The 23,376-nt window shown below is 37.0% G+C and overlaps 1 protein-coding gene across 4 annotated transcripts in view; it reads left to right on the forward strand.

Moving 5' to 3' along the window:
* The window catches only part of LOC133648666 (1-phosphatidylinositol 4,5-bisphosphate phosphodiesterase beta-4-like), a 171,308-nt gene that overhangs the window by 144,559 nt on the left and 3,373 nt on the right, over nucleotides 1–23,376 (forward strand). For all 4 annotated transcript variants that reach the window (XM_062044961.1, XM_062044963.1, XM_062044960.1 and 1 more), the window contains 11 exons: nucleotides 785–989; nucleotides 3,526–3,614; nucleotides 3,706–3,862; nucleotides 3,925–3,974; nucleotides 4,063–4,128; nucleotides 4,204–4,319; nucleotides 8,979–9,054; nucleotides 9,126–9,301; nucleotides 11,337–11,438; nucleotides 11,533–11,590; nucleotides 11,864–11,950. In XM_062044961.1, coding sequence (XP_061900945.1) covers nucleotides 785–989; nucleotides 3,526–3,614; nucleotides 3,706–3,862; nucleotides 3,925–3,974; nucleotides 4,063–4,128; nucleotides 4,204–4,319; nucleotides 8,979–9,054; nucleotides 9,126–9,301; nucleotides 11,337–11,438; nucleotides 11,533–11,590; nucleotides 11,864–11,950 — 1,182 coding nt within the window. The remainder of the gene's footprint in view (nucleotides 1–784; nucleotides 990–3,525; nucleotides 3,615–3,705; nucleotides 3,863–3,924; nucleotides 3,975–4,062; nucleotides 4,129–4,203; nucleotides 4,320–8,978; nucleotides 9,055–9,125; nucleotides 9,302–11,336; nucleotides 11,439–11,532; nucleotides 11,591–11,863; nucleotides 11,951–23,376) is intronic.

The following is a 23,376-nucleotide window of genomic DNA, read 5'->3' on the forward strand; positions in this document are numbered from 1 at the left end:
CTACACACACACAAATACAGTATATACGCACAGTAAGGGGCATCACAAGCTGCTGGAAAGATCTCCTTTGTCAGATGCTCACAGTCCGACACAAGCACCTTCAGAAGCTCACCTTGTGCGTGCGTGCATACATACATACGCAAGCATCGTGACTCACAACTACACGTACACACACACACACAAACACACACACACACACACACACACACACACCAGCTTCAGCATACACACAACGACTTACAGTCATTCATCTCTTGTGAGTATTCTTGCGCTCTTATCTCTTCACTCACCCTCCGCAGAGTATTAATCTTCCTCCTCTTTCTTCACTTATCTGCACGTTCAAGGCCAGTTAAGACTCTCACCTCCACACAGGCACACACATAAATATACAAGATACAGTATACAGCAGCACCGTGTGTGTGTTATGGAAATGGCCTTGTCAATGGGCAGATATGCTCATGTTGCATTGCTATCACTCAATGGCATCCGCTGTAGGTTCGCCCCCTAAGCTCCGCCTGCTGGTTTGACCAGTAAATAAAATTAATAGTTAGAAATTAGAATTTTTGTCTTTTTGTTTTTTTAAACGGATAGCTGCGCAGAAAGGAAAATGATACGTTCCGCTTTGGTCAATGAGCCAAATAGTAAACAGATGACGGAGACAAAAACGTATGTCAAAAACGACACTCCTCAGAAGCCGAAGAAAAAAGCAAAAACACTTGTGTATTTTTCTGTCTGCACATGTATCCCACTTTTTAGTCATCCTTTACTTTCTCCTTCTCCTCAGGTGATCCTGCCTGACCTGGCAGTGCTGCGGTTGGCGGTGTACGACGATAACAACAAGCTAATTGGCCAGCGCATCCTACCGCTAGACGGCCTGCAGGCTGGTTACCGTCACATCTCCCTGAGGAACGAGGGTAACAAGCCCCTCTCCTTGCCCACTATCTTCTGCCAGATCATTCTCAAGACTTACGTGCCCGATGGCTTTGGGGGTGAGCAAAGCAAACCAATCACCAGTGTCTATGTTTTGTTTTTGTAGGAGGTTTTAGGTTGTCTTCTTTACGCCACTCGATTTATTCCCAAGTGGTAATAAAATGGCGACTATGGCCTTCAGTTCTTCTTTCTCTCTCTCTCTCTCTCTCTCTCTCTCTCTCTCTCTCTCTCTCTCTCTCTCTCTCTCTCTCTCTCTCTCTCTCTCTCTCTCTCTCTCTCTCACTCACTCACTCCACTCACTCACTCACTCACTCACTCACTCACTCACTCACTCACTCACTCACTCACTCACTCACTCACTCACTCACTCACTCACTCACTCACTCACTCACTCACTCACTCTCTCACCCACCCACCCACCCACCGCCTCAGGTCAGTTTGAACAATTGCAGTAATGACTCGCCCACAAATGATGACGGCCATAGAATCTTTGAAGCTGAGTAGGCAAACAAATGAGAAGGACATTAAATAAAGCCAAAGGGTTTGAGTCCAGGAAATAGCCACGACCACAGTCGTTAGCCACCTCCTCGTTGTCCTTAATGATTTTCTTTTCATACCAAATTAGTCATTTCTATCCTAGTTCTTCTTTCAAACTTTGTTCCATTACATGTGTCAAACACTTACTTTTATACACCAAGTGATGATGTACCGAACATACAACCGGAAGTGGAGCGGCAAATGGTTGTCTCTGTTTGGATGTTGTCACAGACATCCCCGCCGTTTTTCATGGAGTTAATATACCTGACAGCTGATCACCGTGATCGAGCTGAAATTTATCAAGATCACAATCTACTTTTAGTTATTTATATATTTAATATTTCATTTACTGTATTTATTGGTTTTTAATTATTTAATATGTGTATGTATATATATTTATGTATGTATACATATACAGGACATATATAAATATATATTTATATGTATACATATACAGGACATATATAAATATATATTTATATATATATATATATATATATATATATATATATATATATATATATATATATATATATATATATATATATATATATACAAAGACATGCACCTGGGGATAGGTTAATTAGCAACATTAAATTGGCCCTAGTGTGTGAATGTGAGTGTGAATGTTGTCTGTCTATCTGTGTTGGCCCTGTGATGAGGTGGCGACTTGTCCAGGGTGTACGCTGCCTTCCGCCCGAATGCAGCTGAGATAGGCTCCAGCAACCCCCGTGACCCCGAAAGGGACAGGCGGTAGAAAATGGATGGATGGATGGATTTATATATATAAATATATATATTACGGCTATCAAGTGATTATTTTTTAAAATTAGATTAATCACATTCTTTTACTGTGATTAATAATGATTAATCACCGGTTATTATTTGCTTGCATAATTAAAACTTGCTTAAGAAAATACCCCAATATTTGGATACAAATGCAATTTGATAGTCAGAATGTCATAGAGGAACTTTTTTAAATGTTTTACTGCACTGCATATATATATATATATATATATATATATATATATATATATATATATATATATATATATATATATATATATATATATATATATATATATGTATATATGTATATATATATATATGTATATATGTATATATATATATATATGTATATGTCTTAATTAGATTATCCAAAAAAAATAGTGCTCGATACCGTGGTAGAGCGTAATATGTATGTGTGGGAAAAATCACAAGACTATTTCATCTCTACAGGCCTGTTTCATGAGGGTTTCCTCAATCATCCGGAGATTTTTTTTTTTTTTAATTTTTGATTTTTTTTTTTTAAAATCTCCTGATGAATGAGGAAACCCTCATGAAACAGGCCTGTAGAGATGAAATAGTCTTGTGATTTTTTCCCACACATACATATATATATATATATATATATATATATATATATATATATATATATATATATATATATATATATATATATATATATATATATATATATATATATATATATATATATATATATACAGTATATATATATATATATATATATATATATATATATATATATATATATACAGTATATATATATATATATATATATATATATATATATATATATATATATACAGTATATATATATATATATATATATATATACATACAGTATATATATATATATATATGTATATATATATATATGTGTGTTATTTGATCCCTGCCTTCCGCCCGGATGCAGCTGACATAGGCTCCAGCACCCCCCGCGGGACAAGCGGTAGAAAATGGATGGATAGATGTTATTTGATTTTTGTGCTTTTTGTAAATCTTGCAAAAATCTCAAAGAATAATTAAATCAATCATTTAGCTCCTTTTTATTCCTTTTTTCAATATAAATAAATGTAGAATAAATAAATGAATCCTAAATTGAAAAAAAGAGTCAGAAAATTAAATGACAACTTTGTCAATTTAATAAAATGTTTTAAGAAAAATTCAATTATATAAAATAGCTATTTAGCTGAGGCTGAGCGAAGCGTTGTCAGAGAAAAAAATTTTTCACTGCAGCTTTAATGTTTGTTGCAGCTATTGTGGACGCTCTCTCAGACCCAAAGAAGTTTTTGACCATCGCAGAGAAGAGAGCTGACCAGATGAAAGCACTCGGCATTGACACGGTACTCTTAGAATATCAATATAGTAATACAAGACACACACACACACACACACACACACAGGACCAAGGAGCTTGTGTGTGTCCTCCTTCAGAACGACATCGCAGATGTTCCAAGTGGAAGCTCCAAAAACGACAAGAAGGGAAAAGGCAAAGGAGACACGATGAAGGTCAGTGTGACGCCTCAGAGCAGCTCAGACATGGCTCAGACCTCCAACGCCGCCCAAAACAACACAGCAGAGCCCAAGAAAGGTGCGCTTTCACTCACTATTTTTTTCATAAACACATATAAATCACTTGGTTTTGTCTTTCAGATAACACATGGGTGCCCAACATCAGCATTGATGACCTCAAACAAATGAAGGTGCTTCCCTCAAGTCATGTCTTGGTCTCACAGACGATATTTACTTTTATCTTAGCCAAGTAACGCGTGTACGTGTCTTTGGCTGCAGACGTTCCTCAAACTGATGAAGAAGCAGCAGAAGGAGCTCAACGCTTTGAAGAAGAAACACTCAAAGGTGATTGGAACACAAAGATGGCGCCACGTGGTTGTTGTTGTTTACCTTGCAAATAAAATAAAATGTTGTCTACAGGATCAAAACGTCATGCAGAAGACACACTGTGCGCAGGTAGACAAGATGGTGTCTGCGCACGACAAGGAGAAGAACACATTGGAGAAACTGCTTGACAAAGCCATTAAAAAACGAGGGTAAAGGAACAACAGTGCAACAATTAAACATCATCAACTAATTATACTTTATGGATTAGAAAAATACACGTTTAAAACTAATACATTTCATTGGAATTACATTTAATTCATTAAAACTAATATATATATACATATATCACAATATTTTTTACATTTAATAGGCATACATGGCCGAGAGAGCACGAGCGAATAATAAATAATAATGAATAGTGATTAGTGAATGCTGACGTGAAGCTAGATTTTTTGGAATGTGTACGTCAAGGTCAACGACAGGGTGCGTAGGGGGAGGAGCAAGCTATGTGACTCAACAGTATATTTCAGCGTTAAACTAAGACACACAGAATGCACAGACATCGCCTCGTTAGTCACAACTTACTACTAGTGAGAGGCACTGCCAATTAAGTAAAGAAAGTTAGGAAGAAAAAAGATTATTACAAAACCAAATGTCCCTTTGTGGGGTTATTTCATACTTGCCAACCTTGAGACCTCCAATATCGGGAGGTGGGGGGGGCGTGGTTGGGGGCGTGGTTAGGGGCGTGGTTAAGAGGAGAGCATATTTACAGCTAGAATTCACCAACTCAAGTATTTCATATAAATATATATATCAGTGGCGTGCGGTGACGTTCATGTCAGGTGAGGCACTGACTTTATCACAGTCAGATTTACAAACATATGAACCCTAAAGAGTATCTTATTCACAATTTGATTGGCAGCAGTTAACGGGTTATGTTTAAAAGCTCATACCAGCATTCTTCCCTGCTTGGCACTCAGCATCAAGGGTTGGAATTGGGGGTTAAATCACCAAAAATTATTCCCAGGCACGGCGCCGCTGCTGCCCACTGCTCCCCTCACCTCCCAGGGGGTGAACAAGGGGATGGGTCAAATGCAGAGTACAAATTTCACCACACCTAGTGTGTGTGTGACAATCATTGGTACTTTAACCTAACTTTAACTTTACACTTACAAACTGTAGCACACAATAAAGCACATTTAATTAAAAAAACGTTATTATGGTCTTACCTTTACTTATAAATGCGGGAGCGTTGTGAATGAATGAAATATGAAATCCGCGCTGCATTCTGCAGGTGTACCTAATGTCGTGTCCCTGTTCACGGCTCCTCCGGCGCGCCGCGCGAGCATTGTTGTTTTTGCACTTTTTGGCTTCTTGTTAAGTGACTTTTTTTGGGTGGATTCGGTCTTGCACGTGGAGGGTTTGGGTGTGGGCTTTGGTTGGTGTGGTGCTCCCGTCGGGCGATGCATTCTGCGGCGGGAGTGTTAACCGGCACCAGGAGGCGGGGTTGTGAGACGAGCCTCACACAGTGTGTCTTGGCAGCAGTTTTATGATCGTTCAGCACTAAAAATACGTTACACACATACAGTTGTTGACAAAATACACTGTACATTATATACCTCAGCTAACTAAACTATGGAAATGTTTAATATAATTCATATAGCAATACGGTCTCACTGCACAGCAGGCCAGCAGTTAGCCGAGTCATTGCGCACAATCCATGTTGAGGGCGAGGCACAACGCAGTGACGTGCCTCAACTGGCTGCTGACACCGCACCGTCTCTTCTCAGTATTTGAACGGCAAATGTGAAAATAAAAATAAAAATAATCTAATACTGGTGAAGTTAAATGGAAAATAACTTTAGTATAATCACTGGATACATATAACAATTTAATGTTTTTTTTTTTCTTTTTACTTTTTTTTTCTTTCCATGATGGCAGGTGAGGCCGTGCCTCCCCTGCCTCTAGTGACTGCACGCCACTGATATATATATATATATATATATATATATATATATATATATATATATATATATATATATATATATATATATATATATATATATATATATATATATATATAAATACTTGACTTTCAGTGAATTCTAGCTATATATATATATATATATATATATATATATATATATATATATATATATATATATATATATATATATATATATATATATATATATATATATATATATATATATATATATATATTTATTTTATTATATATATAAATAAAAGAAATACTTGAATTTTAGTGTTCATTTATTTACACATATACGCACACACACACACACAACACTCATCTACTCATTGTTGTACTTGAAAGTACAATGCTTTGTTAAGGGTTGAATTGTCCATCCTCTTTCTATTCTCTGTCACTATTTCTGTAACCATGCTGAACACCCTCTCTGATGATGCATTGCTGTGTGGCACGCACAAAAGTGCTTTCATCAAATGCACGAGAGTGTGGAATCTTCCATCTCTCCCTAGCATGGCCCAAAACCGGTCAATCCTTGCTTCCTGGGGAAGATCTTCCCTGGCAAGCAATTGGTACTCCAGTACTTGTACCCGGAGGCTGGTCAGGTCCAATCGCAGCTGCGGCAGACTTTTTTTTTTTGGGGCGTGGCCTCCAGCTCCGGCTGAATACCGGGAGTTTGTCGGGAGAAAATCTCTGTCGGGAGGTTGTCGGGAGAAAATCTCTGTCGGGAGGTTGTCGGGAGAGGCGCTGAATATCGGGATTCTCCCGCTAAAAACGGGAGGGTTGGCAAGTATGGGTTATTTCATCTTTAAACTGAATAAGCAACATGAGCCCATCAACACGGACACACTAGCAAGTATGCCATGATGGCATTGGCAACAAAAAAGACAACAAAACAACCGACCCAGTTTTTCTAGTTTTTGGAAAAATCTGCACTCCAAATTGTTTAATATTTATTAAAGTGCAATTTTTGCTAACAGAGATTGAGTCCATTTTATTTTTGTTTGTTTGTTACTCGGTTAAGATGTTGACCTTTTCATTACAATAGTAAAAAAATACTACAGTGATGACAAATCTGTTAATTGCGTTTGAAAGGGTTACTTGCATTATTATTATGATATTATGATTACATTAGTGCTTAATTTGGTGACAAAGTAATGCTGGCAATAACGTTGTTTATTAGCAATCATTTGTAAGACAATTTATTGTCCAGCAAAAGTTGTTTTTCCACCCAGGTGTAACCTGCCTGGTTAACCCCATGCTTCCGGTCAGCCTGGGACTCGAACTTGGGTCCTTCGAATGAAAGTGCAGCAGGCTAGCTACAGAGCTAAATGCCTGAGCTGTCAATTTGGTGTCTTAAGATTGTCGGGAAGTGAGGTTTACCAACCTACACTTGGCCCAGCCACACTCTCTAGCGTCCGTTACAAAAGTCTGTACAATTGATGGAAAAAAAAATATTGTGGTAGAATAATTAATAAAAAAAACTAAATGTACAATTTATTAAACCCTCTCTATGGATTTAATTAAATAAATGAATATTTCTGTATTTCATTTATATTTTTTAAATAAATAATTAAACACACACTCGTGTGATAAATTAAAGACTGATTATTATTATTATTGTATGTAATCCGTAGTATCACCAAAAATGATTCCCGAGCGCGGCCAACGCTGCTGCTCACTGCTCCCTACACCTCCAAGGGGGTGATCAAGGGTGATGGGTCAAATGCAGAGAATAATTTTGCCACACCTAGGATGTGTGTGACAATCATTGGTACTTTAACTTTATAAGAAGCACTTTAACTTTATAAGAAGCAATGTAGTTGTTTTTTTTTAAGTAGGACTGTCAATAATAACGAGTTAACTCTCATTTTTAACGCCACAAATTTTTGGACGCGAGATCAACGTGTACGCCGAGACAGGCAGAAACTTTTAATTGGCTATTGTCTACGGTCGGCACACCGGAGGCTTGGAATGCTACATCCTGTGAATGTGCTCATGCTGTGGCAAAAGCGCAAAAAGGAATACACGTTGGGGAAATGCAAATTTTAGCAAAAGTGGCTGGCTGACTAACTTTTCAAAATTTGGTTAAAGCTCGTCGATTGTAAACCCAGAGAAGCGTTCTGCAGCGTGTGCAAAAAGACTTCCAAACTCAATTGCCATCAATGTGTTGAAATTACACATGCTATCAGCTAATCATAAATCCAAAATAAAGGCAGGCAGCCGTTAACGATGCCAAATTTCTTTGGTGTGACTAATAAAACCACGTCTCCTGTTGCCAGCACAACTGTAAGTTGCTGCTACCGCTTCAGAAAATAAAATAAATGAAAACTAATTCTCAGTTTAAACAGTTTTGTGAGCCAATTCCAATTCACTTATTAGTAATAGTTAATGTAAAGGTTTCAACTATTCAAGATTATCATTATCAAATACTTATTTTGTCTGTACAGACAATTGCAAGCTTTTGATTATACTATATATGCTAACTATCTGCAGTAGGGCATGGGCATCACATTTGTTTTAAAGCTTTAAAAAGCATATTATTAGACTTGCTGATGCCTGCAGAAACCCTGTGTATAGTATACTTAATTTTGTGGTCAATATGTCTCGTCTAAGTCTCATGCATTTGTCATGCACATCTTGAGTGTGTCTCATGCCTGTCTCATGTATGTCTGAAGTGTTTTGCACATCTCATGTGCATCTCATGTCAGTCTCATGCCATGTGGCTCATATATGTTATGTCTTATGTCTGTCTCCTGTATGCCTAACGTGTGTCTCATGTGTATTTGTGTCTAATGTGTGTCTAATGCCTGTCTCGTGTGTTTGTGTCTCATGTATGTCTCATGTATGTTTGGGTCTCATGTATGTGGTCCATTAGGGAAAACAACTGCCAGGAGCTGAAGAAGGAAACAGAAGACAAAATCCAAACGCTGGCGACTAATCACAAAGCCAAGGTGCTTGTCCTCCATTGTTTGACGTTGGCGCAACAAGTTGTGAGTGTGTAAGTGTGTTGTTGTGCGTGCAGGTAAAGGACATGACGGCACAGCACACCAAAGAGTGGTCGGCACTGATCAGCAGTCACAGCGTTGAGGAGCAAGAGATGAAGGACAATCACGTTACTCAACAGTGTGAGCATCTTAAGAAGTTACTGAGCAGCGTTCAGGAGCAGCAAACTGGACAACTCAAAATCATCCATGAGAGGTCAGAACTTCTAATTCTTGTTTGTCTCATTTCCAAACCTTTTAGCTGTGAAAGAAGCAGAATAAATTCTACTTGACGTCACACCCAACTAGTTTGCTGCCTAAATGGGCTGCTGTTACATTGAAAAAGGAAATGAACATGAACGACTTAAAATCTGTAATAATCAATTATTAATCAATTAATCCATTAGTTAATGATGTGTGCAATTAATGGCCTCTTCAAGCAATTAAGAGAAATATGCACTACTCAGTTGCAACCAGAAGAGGCACTGTTGATCTCGCTTTAATAATATGTATTAATATATTCTAAAATTAATCAAAAATGAAAAAAACTAATTACATTTTTTTCCCCCTAAAAATCAAGAACGTTTTAACACATCATCATCACTGTGAAAGTAATTGATGGATTGTTTTTTTATTGTGGAAATCAATACAAAATAACAATATTAAAAATAATAATAGATTCATTAATTGTTCAAGATAATTATTGGCCTATTGTATATATTTGAATGTACTTTATCCTTAAAGGGGTCACATTATGATTGTTTGTTACATTTAAAATACTTCCTTGTCGTCTACATAACATGTAATAGTGGTTATTTGGTTAAAATATTGCATAGATTATGTTTTACGGACTGTCTTCAAGCCACTTTCTGACAGTCTCTTCCGGATGCACTGTTTTGAGGGCAGTCCTATTTACCTGTCTCCAGTTCAACTACGTCTTCCCCCCGTCAGTCATGTTGTACTTTTTAGTGTTTCAATATGGAGTCTACTGAGAGATACAAGTTAGAACGATACGCTACTTTGTATTAGAAACGGAAACAGCGAAGGATGCATGTGCATGTACGAGCCAGTCTGCCTCACAAGAGGATAGAGAAAAAGAAGGAACTTATTGACTACAACGTCCAACCGACTACAACAATGGCAGACTGACGCAAAGCTCTCCAGGTAAAACTTTACCATATATCGAGATATTCCCTGACCTCACGCTCGTTTAGAGGAAGTATAAAGGAAGGCAAGATTGTTTTATAAATATCTCTGCCATGCCTCCAAAAATAGTCGGTCTGTAATTCGTAAATCGAAAGGTTTGTACAATTAGGGGTTTGTGAATAAATGTTCCACTGTATATGATATATCCAATGTAAATTATCATCAAACAAGCACATTTTGAAAAGTAGAGCTTTACTTTTGAGCGCTTTCTATCACAAATGTTTTGTAAATATCTCCGCAAGGCCTCTACGGTATGATTTCATATTGTTGAGACTAATGCAGATTCCAAGTACACAAAAACAGGTACCAATAGATAAGAAAAATTGGTTTTGCATAAACGGTCCCCTTTAATTGGAGGAAGAACTGGCTTTTTGTGTATTTTCTGCCATTTAAAATCAAAACAAAATAATATTTATTAAAATTAGATTCATTAATATATTAATTTTCCAAGGAAATTAAGTCATAATGTTTTAAGATAATACTTGGCGAATTATATTTGAATGTACTGTACCTTTTTAATTGGTGGAAAAACTGACTTCTGTGTATGTTCTGCCATCTATAATGTATATCAAATATTTAAAAAACTCAATTAATAGATTAATTGATTGTTAATTTTAAATGTGTATGTCCATTTTTGGCAATATAAAATCAGTATGAAAATATTTTAACAATATATTAGTGTGTTATAAAGGCAAAGGCAAGTCAAATTTATTAAGCATATTTGAACCATAGTATCTTCTTGGAATTAAAATGTTATTGTCAAACACACTTTTTTGTGTTTTTCTGCCAAATAAAATAATATATTAAAAATAACCATAAATAAATTATATATAATTTCCCCCACAGCACAGGAAATGTTGTCAAATGTAGTCAGAATTACTGCAATGTTTTTAAATTGAGGTCTGATTACAGAAAACACACTAAAATCAGTATAAAAGTAATTGAAAACATATATACATGAATGGATTGTTAAGTGTCACATTTCAAGGTAATGTTTGTAATTTTTCATAAAGGAATTTTTGCTTTGTTTTGTTGTTGTGCTACAGGCAGAGCAAAGAGATGCGAGCCAATCAGGCAAAGATGTCCATGGAGAACAGCAAAGCCATCAGCCAGGACAAGAGCATCAAAAACAAGGCAGAGAGAGAGAGGTGAAACACACACACATGCACACACACTATGGCCCTGATGTATTTGCATGTTGGAGTGTCGATGTTTTGACACAACTTTGTTGTCGTCCTGCAGGAGAGTGCGAGAGTTGAACAGCAGCAACACCAAGAAGTTCATGGACGAGAGGAAGAGAGTGTGTGCTCTTACTATTCGATACACAAACAAACATAGTTGTACAATATCACTAACTAATTTTGTGTGTGTGTGTGTGTGTGTGTGTGTGTGTGTGTGTGTGTGTGTGTGTGTGTGTGTGTGTGTGTGTGTGTGTGTGTGTGTGTGTGTGTGTGTGTGTGTGTGTGTGTGTGTGTGTGTGTGTGTGTGTGTGTGTGTGTGTGTGTGTGTGTGTGTGTGTGTGTGTGTGTGTGTGTGTGTGTGTGTGTGTGTGTGCGTGTGTGTGTGCGTGCAGCTGGCCATGAAGCACCAGAAGGAAATGGAGCAGCTGGAGAAAAACCAGAAAGAGCAGGTGGAGAAACTGGACAAGTTCAATGAGCAGGTACAACACACTAAAAGTACACATTTAATACATTGTAGTGGATTGTCCGAAGCTTAAGCAGGCAACAAAAGTAGTTTAGTACAACAAATGTATTTACCCATTATCAGAAGTGCAGGTTGAATTAAGTTGGCCGTGCAGACAGACCACATGTTACTCCGGAGCAAACAAGACACACACAAGCCAAAATCACTGTCGAGTTCCGGTCTTCTGCCATTTTTTATATGTCTCTTGTGCGTCACTGTTTTTTATCTAGTGCGTCATGATTGTTTTGTTTTGGTTTTGTCTGTTCCAAAACAACCGTGTATCTCTTAGTCATATTTGGAAATTCTAAACATTCTGTAGACAGGTTGGCATAACTCCGTATTCACCTTTGTCCCACAACTGGTCCATTCAATGGCACAAAATAGAAGAGAATTGAAAATGAGCGGACATTCTTAAAAGACAAGAAATATAGGTCAAAAGGTCAGAAATTCTACGACATACCCTCCTTCCAGGGTCTTAAGACCCTGGACCAAAACAATTTCTGATGTAGACCACTAAGTTAAATCTCTACCACAGATAGAGGCAAAAACCTCAATGTTTTTATACGAGGCAAAAATTCAGTCTATGACCCTCCTTCAGAGCGATCGCTGTTACCAGCCTGCAGTAAAACCATCTCACAGAACACAATTAGTGGCCTACCCTTTGATTTAGTTAAGGAATAACAAATACTTTGATCATGAACATCATTGAACATAAATAGATGAATGTATATAGACTTATGACTGTAAGACATTTGCAAAAATATTTTTTCCGGCATTTGCAATGAATGTAGTTACCAATATTGTTAATTACCAATTGATTTTGAACACACAACTGAATTTCGTATGAGTCCATGTTCGATTAGTGCTCGTATAGATAGCTCGGTGGTGCCTCAGGCTGGTGGCCTGCCGACACCTCGTTGGGCTTTTGGCTGCCTTGGTGAAGAAAGAGATCCACTCAAACAGTCTGTCTCTGTCTCTTCTTGGGGTGTGGTTCAGTCCATTGGGCAGACTGTGCAATGTCATGTGCGCGCAGGCCGCTTTGGGGAAAACTCAGGTAGAGTTGGAGCTGTGGGGGCTTTGGGGAAGGCTGGGGCAGAGTATGGGGCGTGGGGCTTTGGTCCAGGCCCTCGGCTTGCTTCAGGGCCTCCTTCCACAGCTGCTGGAGTCCCGACGGACACATATTGGCTGGCAACCTTAGTCGTTCTCGTCATCGCTGGCAAGGTGTTGTCTCTCCTCTCGGTTCCCTCCATTCAGGTATCGGGTGTTGGTCCTGGATTGGCTTTGACTGTGCCCCTCTTAGCGAGTGCAAGGGAATCTGGGGTGGCTTCTTTCATCCTCAAATCTGCACAGAGGAAACTGGCACACAAATTCTACATTTTGCAAACTTACCATTTTGGTCTCATGGTCTTTCCACCTTCCTAGGAAGCTGCTGGTCCTGAGAAGTGCTGATCTTGTGACTGAAGACGATAACCTGTTTTCTTAAAATAGGTGCCGTTGTTTGACCTAATCTTTTTGGGGAAACCATGTCGGGATATTAGATCATTCACAAAACATTTAATTACTGAATTTGCACCCTCCTTTGAGGTTGGGGTTGCTTCCGCCAACCACTGCAATTGTCAATCTAAATCATTACGTACCTTTATCCTTGTACCCGATTGATCATATCGATTAAATAAAACCTCAACACGCTCAAACTTGACCCAATCCAAACTCACCTCCCCCCTCTGTCCCTGAAACAGGGACAGTGTTAGTCGTAGTAATAGTAATAGTAATAGTAATAGTAATAGTAATAGTAATAGTAGTAGTAGTATTAGTAGTTTTCAGAAACATCCAAGAAAAAGAAAAGGCAGCTGATAGTCAAGTGCAGCAAGAACAGAGGCGGAGGACAGGTCATGTTTGAGGTCACTGTTCGCTTTTGCAATAGTACTTTGATATTTTACAACACCTAGTGAATTATTGTGGCCTCAATAATTCACTAAATAGTTGTATTTAATTTAGTCTATCTATGATGGGACAATGCACAGAAACATTAAGTTCAGAAACAGATATGTTCTGTACCAGATTATATCTAAATAGCTACTTTCCATCTGCATCCCTGACTACCTAAATTAAAGGGATCCAAAAATCAAGCAATAAAATTATGACACTAATTAATCATAATAAATATATACATTCATAATTAATAAAAACATAATTATACTGTAGCATGTAATCAAATTTAGGAAAAGTCATAAAATGCCCCTTCATGGACACATTCTTAATATACAATACAACCACACCTTATTTAAATCATCACACAAAGACAATAGATGCTCTTTTTTACATCTGTCATCATTCGTAACAACAACCAAGATTTTAACAGCCATACCTCACAATCTACAACAAAAATGCTCTCATGGATAAATATAATCCTCATTAAATTGATGTGTCAACATAATGCCCCTCTTAGCGACCGTGTGAGCAGCCTTGATTGCTCCAAAGCCACTTTTTAACTTAAAATTTTCTATTCCTTTTGTTGTAACGGGGAGAAGGCTAATTGGTCTGTACTTGTTCTGGTCTTCTTTATTTCCTGCTTTATGGATTTAATTATAGTAGCAGTTTCTCGACGTGGTAGGGAAAGTGTTTTCCGTTATTGATTTATTTATCAATTGTTGTTATACGAGCAATAATACAATCCTTATATGTTTTTAGAAAGATAGTGTCCAACCCATATATATATCTCTAGATCGTGAGTCTGATAATGCAGTGAAGATTTTGTTTAACTTTGTTTCATTTGTTAATTCTAAAATTAGTCCATCCTGAATAAATGACAATTATTTGCACTGATTTTGAGGGACTTTTTATTCAGGGTTTGTACAGACTGGATGAAATGTTCATTAAAATTATTACTTATGTCCAGACTGTCTGCGATAGTAGCGCCATTAATATTTAATGTTATAGTGTTGTTTCTTGTTTGCTCTCTTTCCGTAAGTTTGTATCTGGTTTTCCATAACTTTCTAATGTTCCCTTTTGCAGCTTTGATTAATTCTAAGTGAAAGTCAGCCTTAGACTTCCGCATAAACATTGTAACTTTGTTCCTCCAAACTTTTAAAATCATACGATCTGTATTTAGACCTGTTTTAATTGCTCTTATGAGAGCTGAGTCCCCATGTCTTATTAGAATCCAAATTGTTTTATTAATCCAATGGTATTTTTATTTTAGCACTCTTCTTTCTGGTTTTGTATTCGTGTATTTACAGATGTTCTCTTTGATTTTTGTCATCCAATTGTAATTCTAGTAGGGCTGCTTATCATTTGTATCTATGTAGAAGCCGTTTATAATTTTAAGTTTCTTTCTACGCGTCTTATTTAACCAGTCCAGATTAACGTCCCCCATAACGTTACTTCTTTCATACTATGCTGTTTGAGGATGTCTGAAAATGAATCGAGAAAAATGTCTTTAGCTGTGGTCGGTCGGTATACTACAATTACCTTGAAATACATTTCTGAGGAAAATGTAATTTAAATTTTAACATACTCAAATTGATCTACTTTTAATGTTTTCCCTTTCATAAATCATAATTCCACCCCCCTTTGTCACTCGATCTGTTTTTTCTGTAATCCTGTCCCCCGGGACATTAATTAGAACGAAAGTTGTTGTGGGTTTTAACCATGTCTCTGATAGACAAGGTATCCCAGATTATAGTCTGACATTAACTGCTGTATTTGTTCAGTATGTTTCCTGTGGTAGAAAGTTTAATGATGCGGACACGTTTGTTACTGAATACTTTCTACAGACTTCTGTCTCTCTGCGACTTTGTGTATGTAATAAGCAACTATAAATATTTGATATGCTTACATTTGTTATTTTAGCTCAGCTGTTGTGTAGCTGCTAGCTCCTTGTAGCCTACAGCAGGAATGTCCAAGTTGCAGCCAATATCTATGTTTTTAACAGACAACCGAAATAATTGAAAATGTGGTATTAGCGTATCGGTTCAATCAGCGGCAGCTACGCCCTGTTTTATCATTTGACCTAAATGTTTGGTTTCGTAGGCAGGACAGAGAGCAAAGGAACAATGTGGGTCATCAGTTGTCCATCTTATACCATTCTAATTGTTGTAAGGATAGTTCACATGAGCGGCCATACCTTGAGTCCCACCATATATAAGAGTCAAAAGGCTCCTATTATGAGTCGTCTAATTGGTGATCATACACTTTGGTGGTTTGGGTGGCAGGGCACACGGACGCACCTCAGTCAGCCAGTGCTAGGACAGTTGGAGCAGTCCCCGTCCTCCATTCCTTCCTGGGAGGCGTCTCCAGTAGTTGTCAGCTGATGTCGTGCTGTCAGGCAACATCAGGAAGTTCCTTCTGTGCAGTATTGAATGTCAGGGCACAGTTCGTAAGCAGGTCACCACAAGGTGTGTGCAGGTTGACCACAACGGAATGCTTCAAAGATTGTGTTGAACATTGTCCGTTGACACTTATGTCCAGCAGGGGTCTGTTTGTATCCTGCTGTTCGTCCTGCTGTGGGCGTCCTCTGTCACACCTGTATTTTTTGTGAGCATGTTCTGGCTACAACTTTGGAGCTTGTCTTGTTCAGAGAAGTTGGCAGTCCCCCGGCTGCATAACAGTTTCCACCCTAGCTTGACCTAGGACAATTCCGTGACTACCACCCAGGTCCGTCTGTATGGTTTTACGTTTTGTTGAGGTTTTTTCCCTCCAGAATTTGGAACTCAAAACATGTACACCCATGGTTTTCATATCCTCTCGGTTAGTTCAATTTTGCATATCACGTTTTAAAATTACAGTCTTAACTATCCCATTAAATGCTAATCAATAACCTTAATTCAAAGAGTATACGTACTACTTCATGTGTATTTGAGGACCCTTCTAATTCACTTAAAGATTATCTATAAGTTAATTTAAACTATCATTTGTCTATCAGTAGGTGCGAGCAAGCTGTCATGCTTGCACTCTGACCTCCCGCTGTGCGTGATATTCTCCAAAACAAAAGAATGTTTTTATTCACGTTTCTCCTTATCTTTTCTTTCACACTAGTCACAACACGCACACACACACATTGTTTTGTGCCAGCTGTCCTGATATTGCTGCACAAACACCTCACAAGGCCACCTCCCAGACGTATGGTGGAATGCAATGTCTAATTAAAAATATAAATTACTCCAAACTAAAAATGTCAGACTGCACTTTAAAGTTACTTTTATTAAATTAATTTCCAAACTAACCACCACCACAGCAGACATCTTCCTCAATCCTATCCCAATACTCCCATAAATTAGAAAGGTGTTTCACAATAGTGGTTAAGTAGTTGTTTTGAGTAATATATCTCAATATGGGGAAATTAATAAGACTAAATCACAGCCAGAAAGAGTCACTTGTGGGGTTCCACAAGCCTTGTTATTGGGACCTAAGCTATTTATACTTAATCTAAGTGATCTTTGTTCAGTATCTAATAAATTAAATGTATTACGTTTGCAGATAATACAAATGTATATTGTTCAGGAGAAGACTTAAAGAAATCGTTGAGGAAATCGAGGTTGCGTTGATTCACCTAAAAATTATTTAATATTAATAAGTAATCATTGAATGATAACAAAACTCAATTTGTGGTGTATAGTGGTGCAAAGTCAAATTATGAAACAAAAATTAAAGTTGAATCAAGTGGAAATTGACAGAGTATATGAACTACATTCTTGAGAATAATAATTGATCATTAATATGTTGGAAGCCGCATATTGAACATATTAAAGAAAAATATCCAAATCCATTGCTATTCGGTATAAAGTAAAACACATGCTGAATAAGAAATGTCTGCATATGTTATATTATTCATTTATTTTTCCATATGTAATATTGTTTTGAAGTTTGGGGAAATGTTTATAGAAGAAATATAGACCCAATACTTAAACTTAACAGGCTCATTTCAATAATACACAAAGCATTATTATTATGATCATACCAATCCATTTTTTATAAGTCATAATGTGTTAAATGTTCAGATAATTTAATTTTAAAACAATGGCAATTATGTTTCCGAGTAAAGAACAACAGCCTTCCAGTTTGTATTCTTAGCTTATTTACATTATGAGAAGAAAACTATCATTTACGGGGGATATTGATTTTTGAAATAGGTCAAAAAAATAAAATAAAAAATACAAATGTAATTCAGTTCTAGGAGTTAAATGATGGACCATCCTCAGTGATGAGCTGAACACATGTAGTTTTTTGTTATGGTTTAAGAGACCCTTGAAAAATAAAGTTTTTTGAACATTATAAAATATAGTAACAATTACTTTCATCTTTTAACGTTGATGTTCCAGGTAATTTAATGTATATCATAGGCCAATATAAGCTTTGGCTTCCGCCTATTCTTTTTTCGGTCATTCTTTTTCTTTTCTTTTCTGTGTGTAAATGTGTATGATTGTTAATATGTCTAATTTACTGTTAAACTGCTCACACAAATTGGTTGATAGTTGATTATATGACCAAAATAAACCTATTTCATCTAATCATTCATTATCTATCGCACTCATAGTTTAATTCCATTTTGCATGTAATTATTCCTATTGATTTCTTCCCATTTCACTCAAACAACTAAACAAACAAACAATTAAACAAACTTGCAGCTAACCACAATCAACAGCATACCATTTACGAATACCTTCATTTGTCACTTTCTCATCTTTTCTTTACTTTCGTTTTCCTTTACAAACAACATCCTGTATCCATCTCTTCCTTACACTTCACACAATGTTTCTATTTTCTGTTCTCCTAGAACGTAACATAACGTAAGGTTATAAACATCCTTTTCCCATATTTTCTCAAACCATCCTCTTCACCCTCAATCTGTTTTTTCACCTGCTCTCTCTTCCTCTCTCTCTCACTTTCTCTCCTTCTCTCACAATACAAACACAATAATCCAAAATAATCAGTCTTATAAAATAATTTTAGCTTTAGATATGATTTAGGGCAGTGGTTTTCAACCTTTTTTCCCAGTAAAATAAAAAAAATAAAATACAGCATAATGTCATCATTTTCTGATTTATTAAATTGTATAACAGTGCACCATATTGCTCATTTGTTGTGGTCTTACTTGACTTATTTGGACAAAAAAAAAAAAAAAAAGAATAACTAAAACGTTTTAAAAATTAAACAAGTGATTAAATTATAATAAAAATTTCTATACATATAATCAATCATCAACCTTCTTTGGATATTGTAATAGAGATCCATCTGGGCTCGTGAACTTAATTCTAAATATTTATTTTGTTGAAGAATTATTCTTCTACAATTATATTTATAAAGGATTTTGAATTGTCGCTATTTTAAAATATTTAAAATCTCAGGTACCCCCCCTTTTTGTCCGGGCGGAAACACCATACCCTCCTTTGAGAACTACTGATTTAAACTATTAAAAAAAAAAAAAAATCCTTTGTCCCACACATCATTACACTGTACAACTCCTCTTTGGGGGGGTTAGGATGACAGGGAATGCAAAACAATAACAGTGCAATACTTTTTTATATCATGGTTGTTAATGCCTAGTTTCTCTTATTTTACTGTTCTATTTTTATTCTCCTTGTAATATTTTTCTATTTTGTTTACATTTATACCCTTATTAGTTACTGTTTACTTTTTACTTCTTCTTCCTGAGGGAACTCTCCTGAAGGAATCAATAACGTGTTATCTGTCCATCTATCTATGTATTACTAACCCGAGCACAATTCATGACGTCATGCTCATCTTGCAGACAGTTATTTCCATTGAGTTTTATTCTCTACATGTAATTCTACATGCACCAATGTCACATAGAAATGTGCTTTCTTTGTTATTTATTTACATTATTATTTCTGGTTTACTTGCTGTCTGTTTACTTAAGTTCTCATATTTTGGTCTGTCTTCCTTCTGATTAGAATTTGTTTAACGCTTCTCTACGTTTTGTTTTGACTCTGGCGCTGAGTGTTGGCGATTCTTATCTGTACTTCCTCAGACTTTTTGATTCACAGATGTTTTTAGATGTTTTAGAATATAAATTTAAATTTTACTTCATCGTGATTATTGTTGAAATAATAAAAATGTCAATATAATTAAATAATCATTTTACCTTTATTAAATTTAATTCAATTTTATTTAATGTGTTTGCTATATCATTATTAATTCAAAGCTACAATGTGTTCTAATCTATGATGTGCGTGCGTGTGTGTTTGTCTCAACTTCCACACAGGAAAGGATGGATCAGATAAGCAACAAGGCTGTTCAATACAGTATATTACACACATAATTAATGACTAATGAATTTAACAATGCTTCAATGTCCCAGTCCAAATGTATGTATTGATATTTAAATGTTTATTTATTCATATACAGTATATTTTATTTTTCCTATTATCAAAACCAACCTGTCAGCCTTCTCTTCAGATTGAGTACAGCTGTCCACTATATATATATATATATATATATATATATAGTTTTTTTTTTATTTATTTATGTATTCTTTAAACCTAGCTCAATGCTAAACTAATCCAATGCTTTGCTAACTCAATGCTAACCTAGCTCAATGATATGCTAACTCAATGCTAACCTAGCTTAATGCTAACCTAGCTCAATACTATGCTAACTCAATGCTAACCTAGCTCAATGCTATGCTAACAGTGTCACACCTCTTCGGCCCACGCCTCACGCAGCTGTCACTCACACAGCCTCGTCACACGCACACATCCCTTATCTTAAAATGTCTTCCAGCAGAGCCTCCTTTTTTTTTCTTTTTTTTTTTTTCTTACTGAGTCACATGCACACACATCTTTCCCCAAAAAAGCGAGAGCCTTCTTGCAAACCACAGTGTCACACAGTTACAATCACCAGCACAGTTAAAAATAAATGCAACAGACAACTATTTTTCTCATCCAGAAGCACAGCTGTATCATATCAGAACCTTAATAATAAGAACAACATTCATCATTCATTCTTAGATGGACAAATAGTCAAGTTTAACACGCGAAGTCCCAGAGAAGGGTCAATTGACACTTTTACCTAGAAAACACACAAGAGGGTCATTTGACCCCTAGTCCCCCCTGTGGACACTCCTTTTGTTATGAAAATGTGGCTGTTAGTGGCACACGGCAGGGGGCCACTTGAGCCTGTGTGGGGGAGGGGACCTTACAGCTCAAGCTTTAGTTCTGAGGTAGGTTGTGTGTGTTTTTGCAAGGATCAACAGAATGAAGGGATCAACACTCTGACATTTATTGTTAAAAAAAATACAAAACAAAACATATTTACAAAGAATGAAAAAGCAACTGTTTTCCCAGTTTTGGTGTGGAGGGTTGTTGCAGAAGCAATTGTTATTTTTGTGTGCCAAAAATAGTTTAAAAAAAAAAATTTACAAAGAAAAAAGCATATTTACAAAGAATGAAAAACCATGTCCATGTAAACGTGACTGACATACATTTGAGCAGTCACTCACAATCCTGGCACTGCCATTGCTCCTTTCGGCATTTCCCACATGTATAATTTTTCTGTCTACCTAGACAAACTGCCCCTAACAGCCTCATTACCATAACAAAATGAGTGATTAGTGTATTCGGGAAAAGCGTCGGGCCAAATGACCCCTCTCTGGGTCTTCTAGGTAGACAGAAAAATGCTGGGACTTCTAGTGTTAAGGAGGGTATTCTGGACTTCCCTGCTTAGGCTGCTGCCCCCGCGATCCAACCTCCGAGAGCGGAATAAGATAATTAAATGGATAGATCATTCACTCATATGTTTTCTGTACATAAACTTTGTCTACTTTCTCACAAGCACACACATTTTAGACAATTTCCCAACTTTTACAGATAGCGGGGCTGTGAGAAAAAGCGTGAAGGGAGGTTGCGAGAGGGGGGGAGAAAAGGAAGGGGGGAATTAAACCAGATAAGAAACCAGGTGCTACACAAAAGTTATTAAATTACGCATATATCTAAATGTACCAACATAAACTGACTCACTCAATACACACACATTTCAGCATTCATCATTATACACACACATTTATAAATTACAATACCACCCCATGTCCGGACAAATATAAACAACTAATGCACGCGTGCTTTTGTGGAATCGGCCTTCTCATATCACAAAAACCAGGTTCCATCATTGCTCATACAACGGCGATTAACCCGTTTCATTGGAGCAGCACCTGCGTTATCCTTCCTGACCAACACGGAAAAACCTGGCCTAACGCCCAGTAGGATCACGGGGAATCACCCAACAATCCTACAGTACATCGTGTCTGGTCAGTCCATACAGTTTCACCAAGGCTGTACCATACGGAGCCCTTAACTCTATCCATCTATACTGCAGCAAATTTCCAAATTCGTGACAACTTGGCTCAGTTAATCTCCTTTACCGGAGTCACTGAACGATCACCTTATATCAGGCTTTTTACCCGGCTGCAGTTTCCACATAGACAGATACGTAGGACCTTCATAGACGTCATAAATTTGTATGGGCCAAATGTCACACCAGTTAGCAAACCGTGCCTTAAATTTCGCTGTGTCCAACTCCGGCTAACCTAATGTACTTGCAGAAAAAAGCATCCTCTGCCAACAACGACAGAGGATGAAGAGGTTAAAAGAAATTTTTCGTCTCACATCGTCTATGCTTCAAAAACATTCCAAACCACCAAAATTCTATTAACAAACCCCTTATAGCTAAAAACAAGAAATCACAAGTTTTCAACAAACACACAGACAAATGATCACATATAAAACAACTCAATCCAACCATAATTTACCCCATTCCAGGTTGTTTTTGGAGAACCTGACTAAACCTATCTTTTATCAAAAATAGATTCAGCAATTAGTCTTATCGATCCGGCTCTCTCCAGGCAGAAAATGTTTACACTTTAAAGCAAACTGCTTACCTTGTGATGCGCGCGTGCAACACACTGTCTGCCTGACAGAGAGAGCGGGAGCGGCTGTCGACCTGTAGCTTCTGAGCCATCCTGTTCGTGACGCCAATTTGTGTAGTGGATTGTCCGAAGCTTAAGCAGGCAACAAAAGTAGTTTAGTACAACAAATTTATTTACCCATTATCAGAAGTGCAGGTTGAATTAAGTTGGCCGTGCAGACAGACCACATGTTACTCCGGAGCAAACAAGACACACACAAGCCAAAATCACTGTTGAGTTCCGGTCTTCTGCCATTTTTTATATGTCTCTTGTGCGTCACTGTTTTTTATCTAGTGCGTCATGATTGTTTTGGTTTGGTTTTGTCTGTTCCAAAACAACCTTGTATCTCTTAGTCATATTTGGAAATTCTAAACATTCTGTAGACAGGTTGGCATAACTCCATATTCACCTTTGTCCCACAACTGGTCCATTCAATGGCACAAAATAGAAGAGAATTGAAAATGAGCGGACATTCTTAAAAG

Source organism: Entelurus aequoreus, linkage group LG04 (genome assembly GCF_033978785.1).
Source record: "Entelurus aequoreus isolate RoL-2023_Sb linkage group LG04, RoL_Eaeq_v1.1, whole genome shotgun sequence".
Lineage (NCBI taxonomy): Eukaryota > Metazoa > Chordata > Actinopteri > Syngnathiformes > Syngnathidae > Entelurus > Entelurus aequoreus.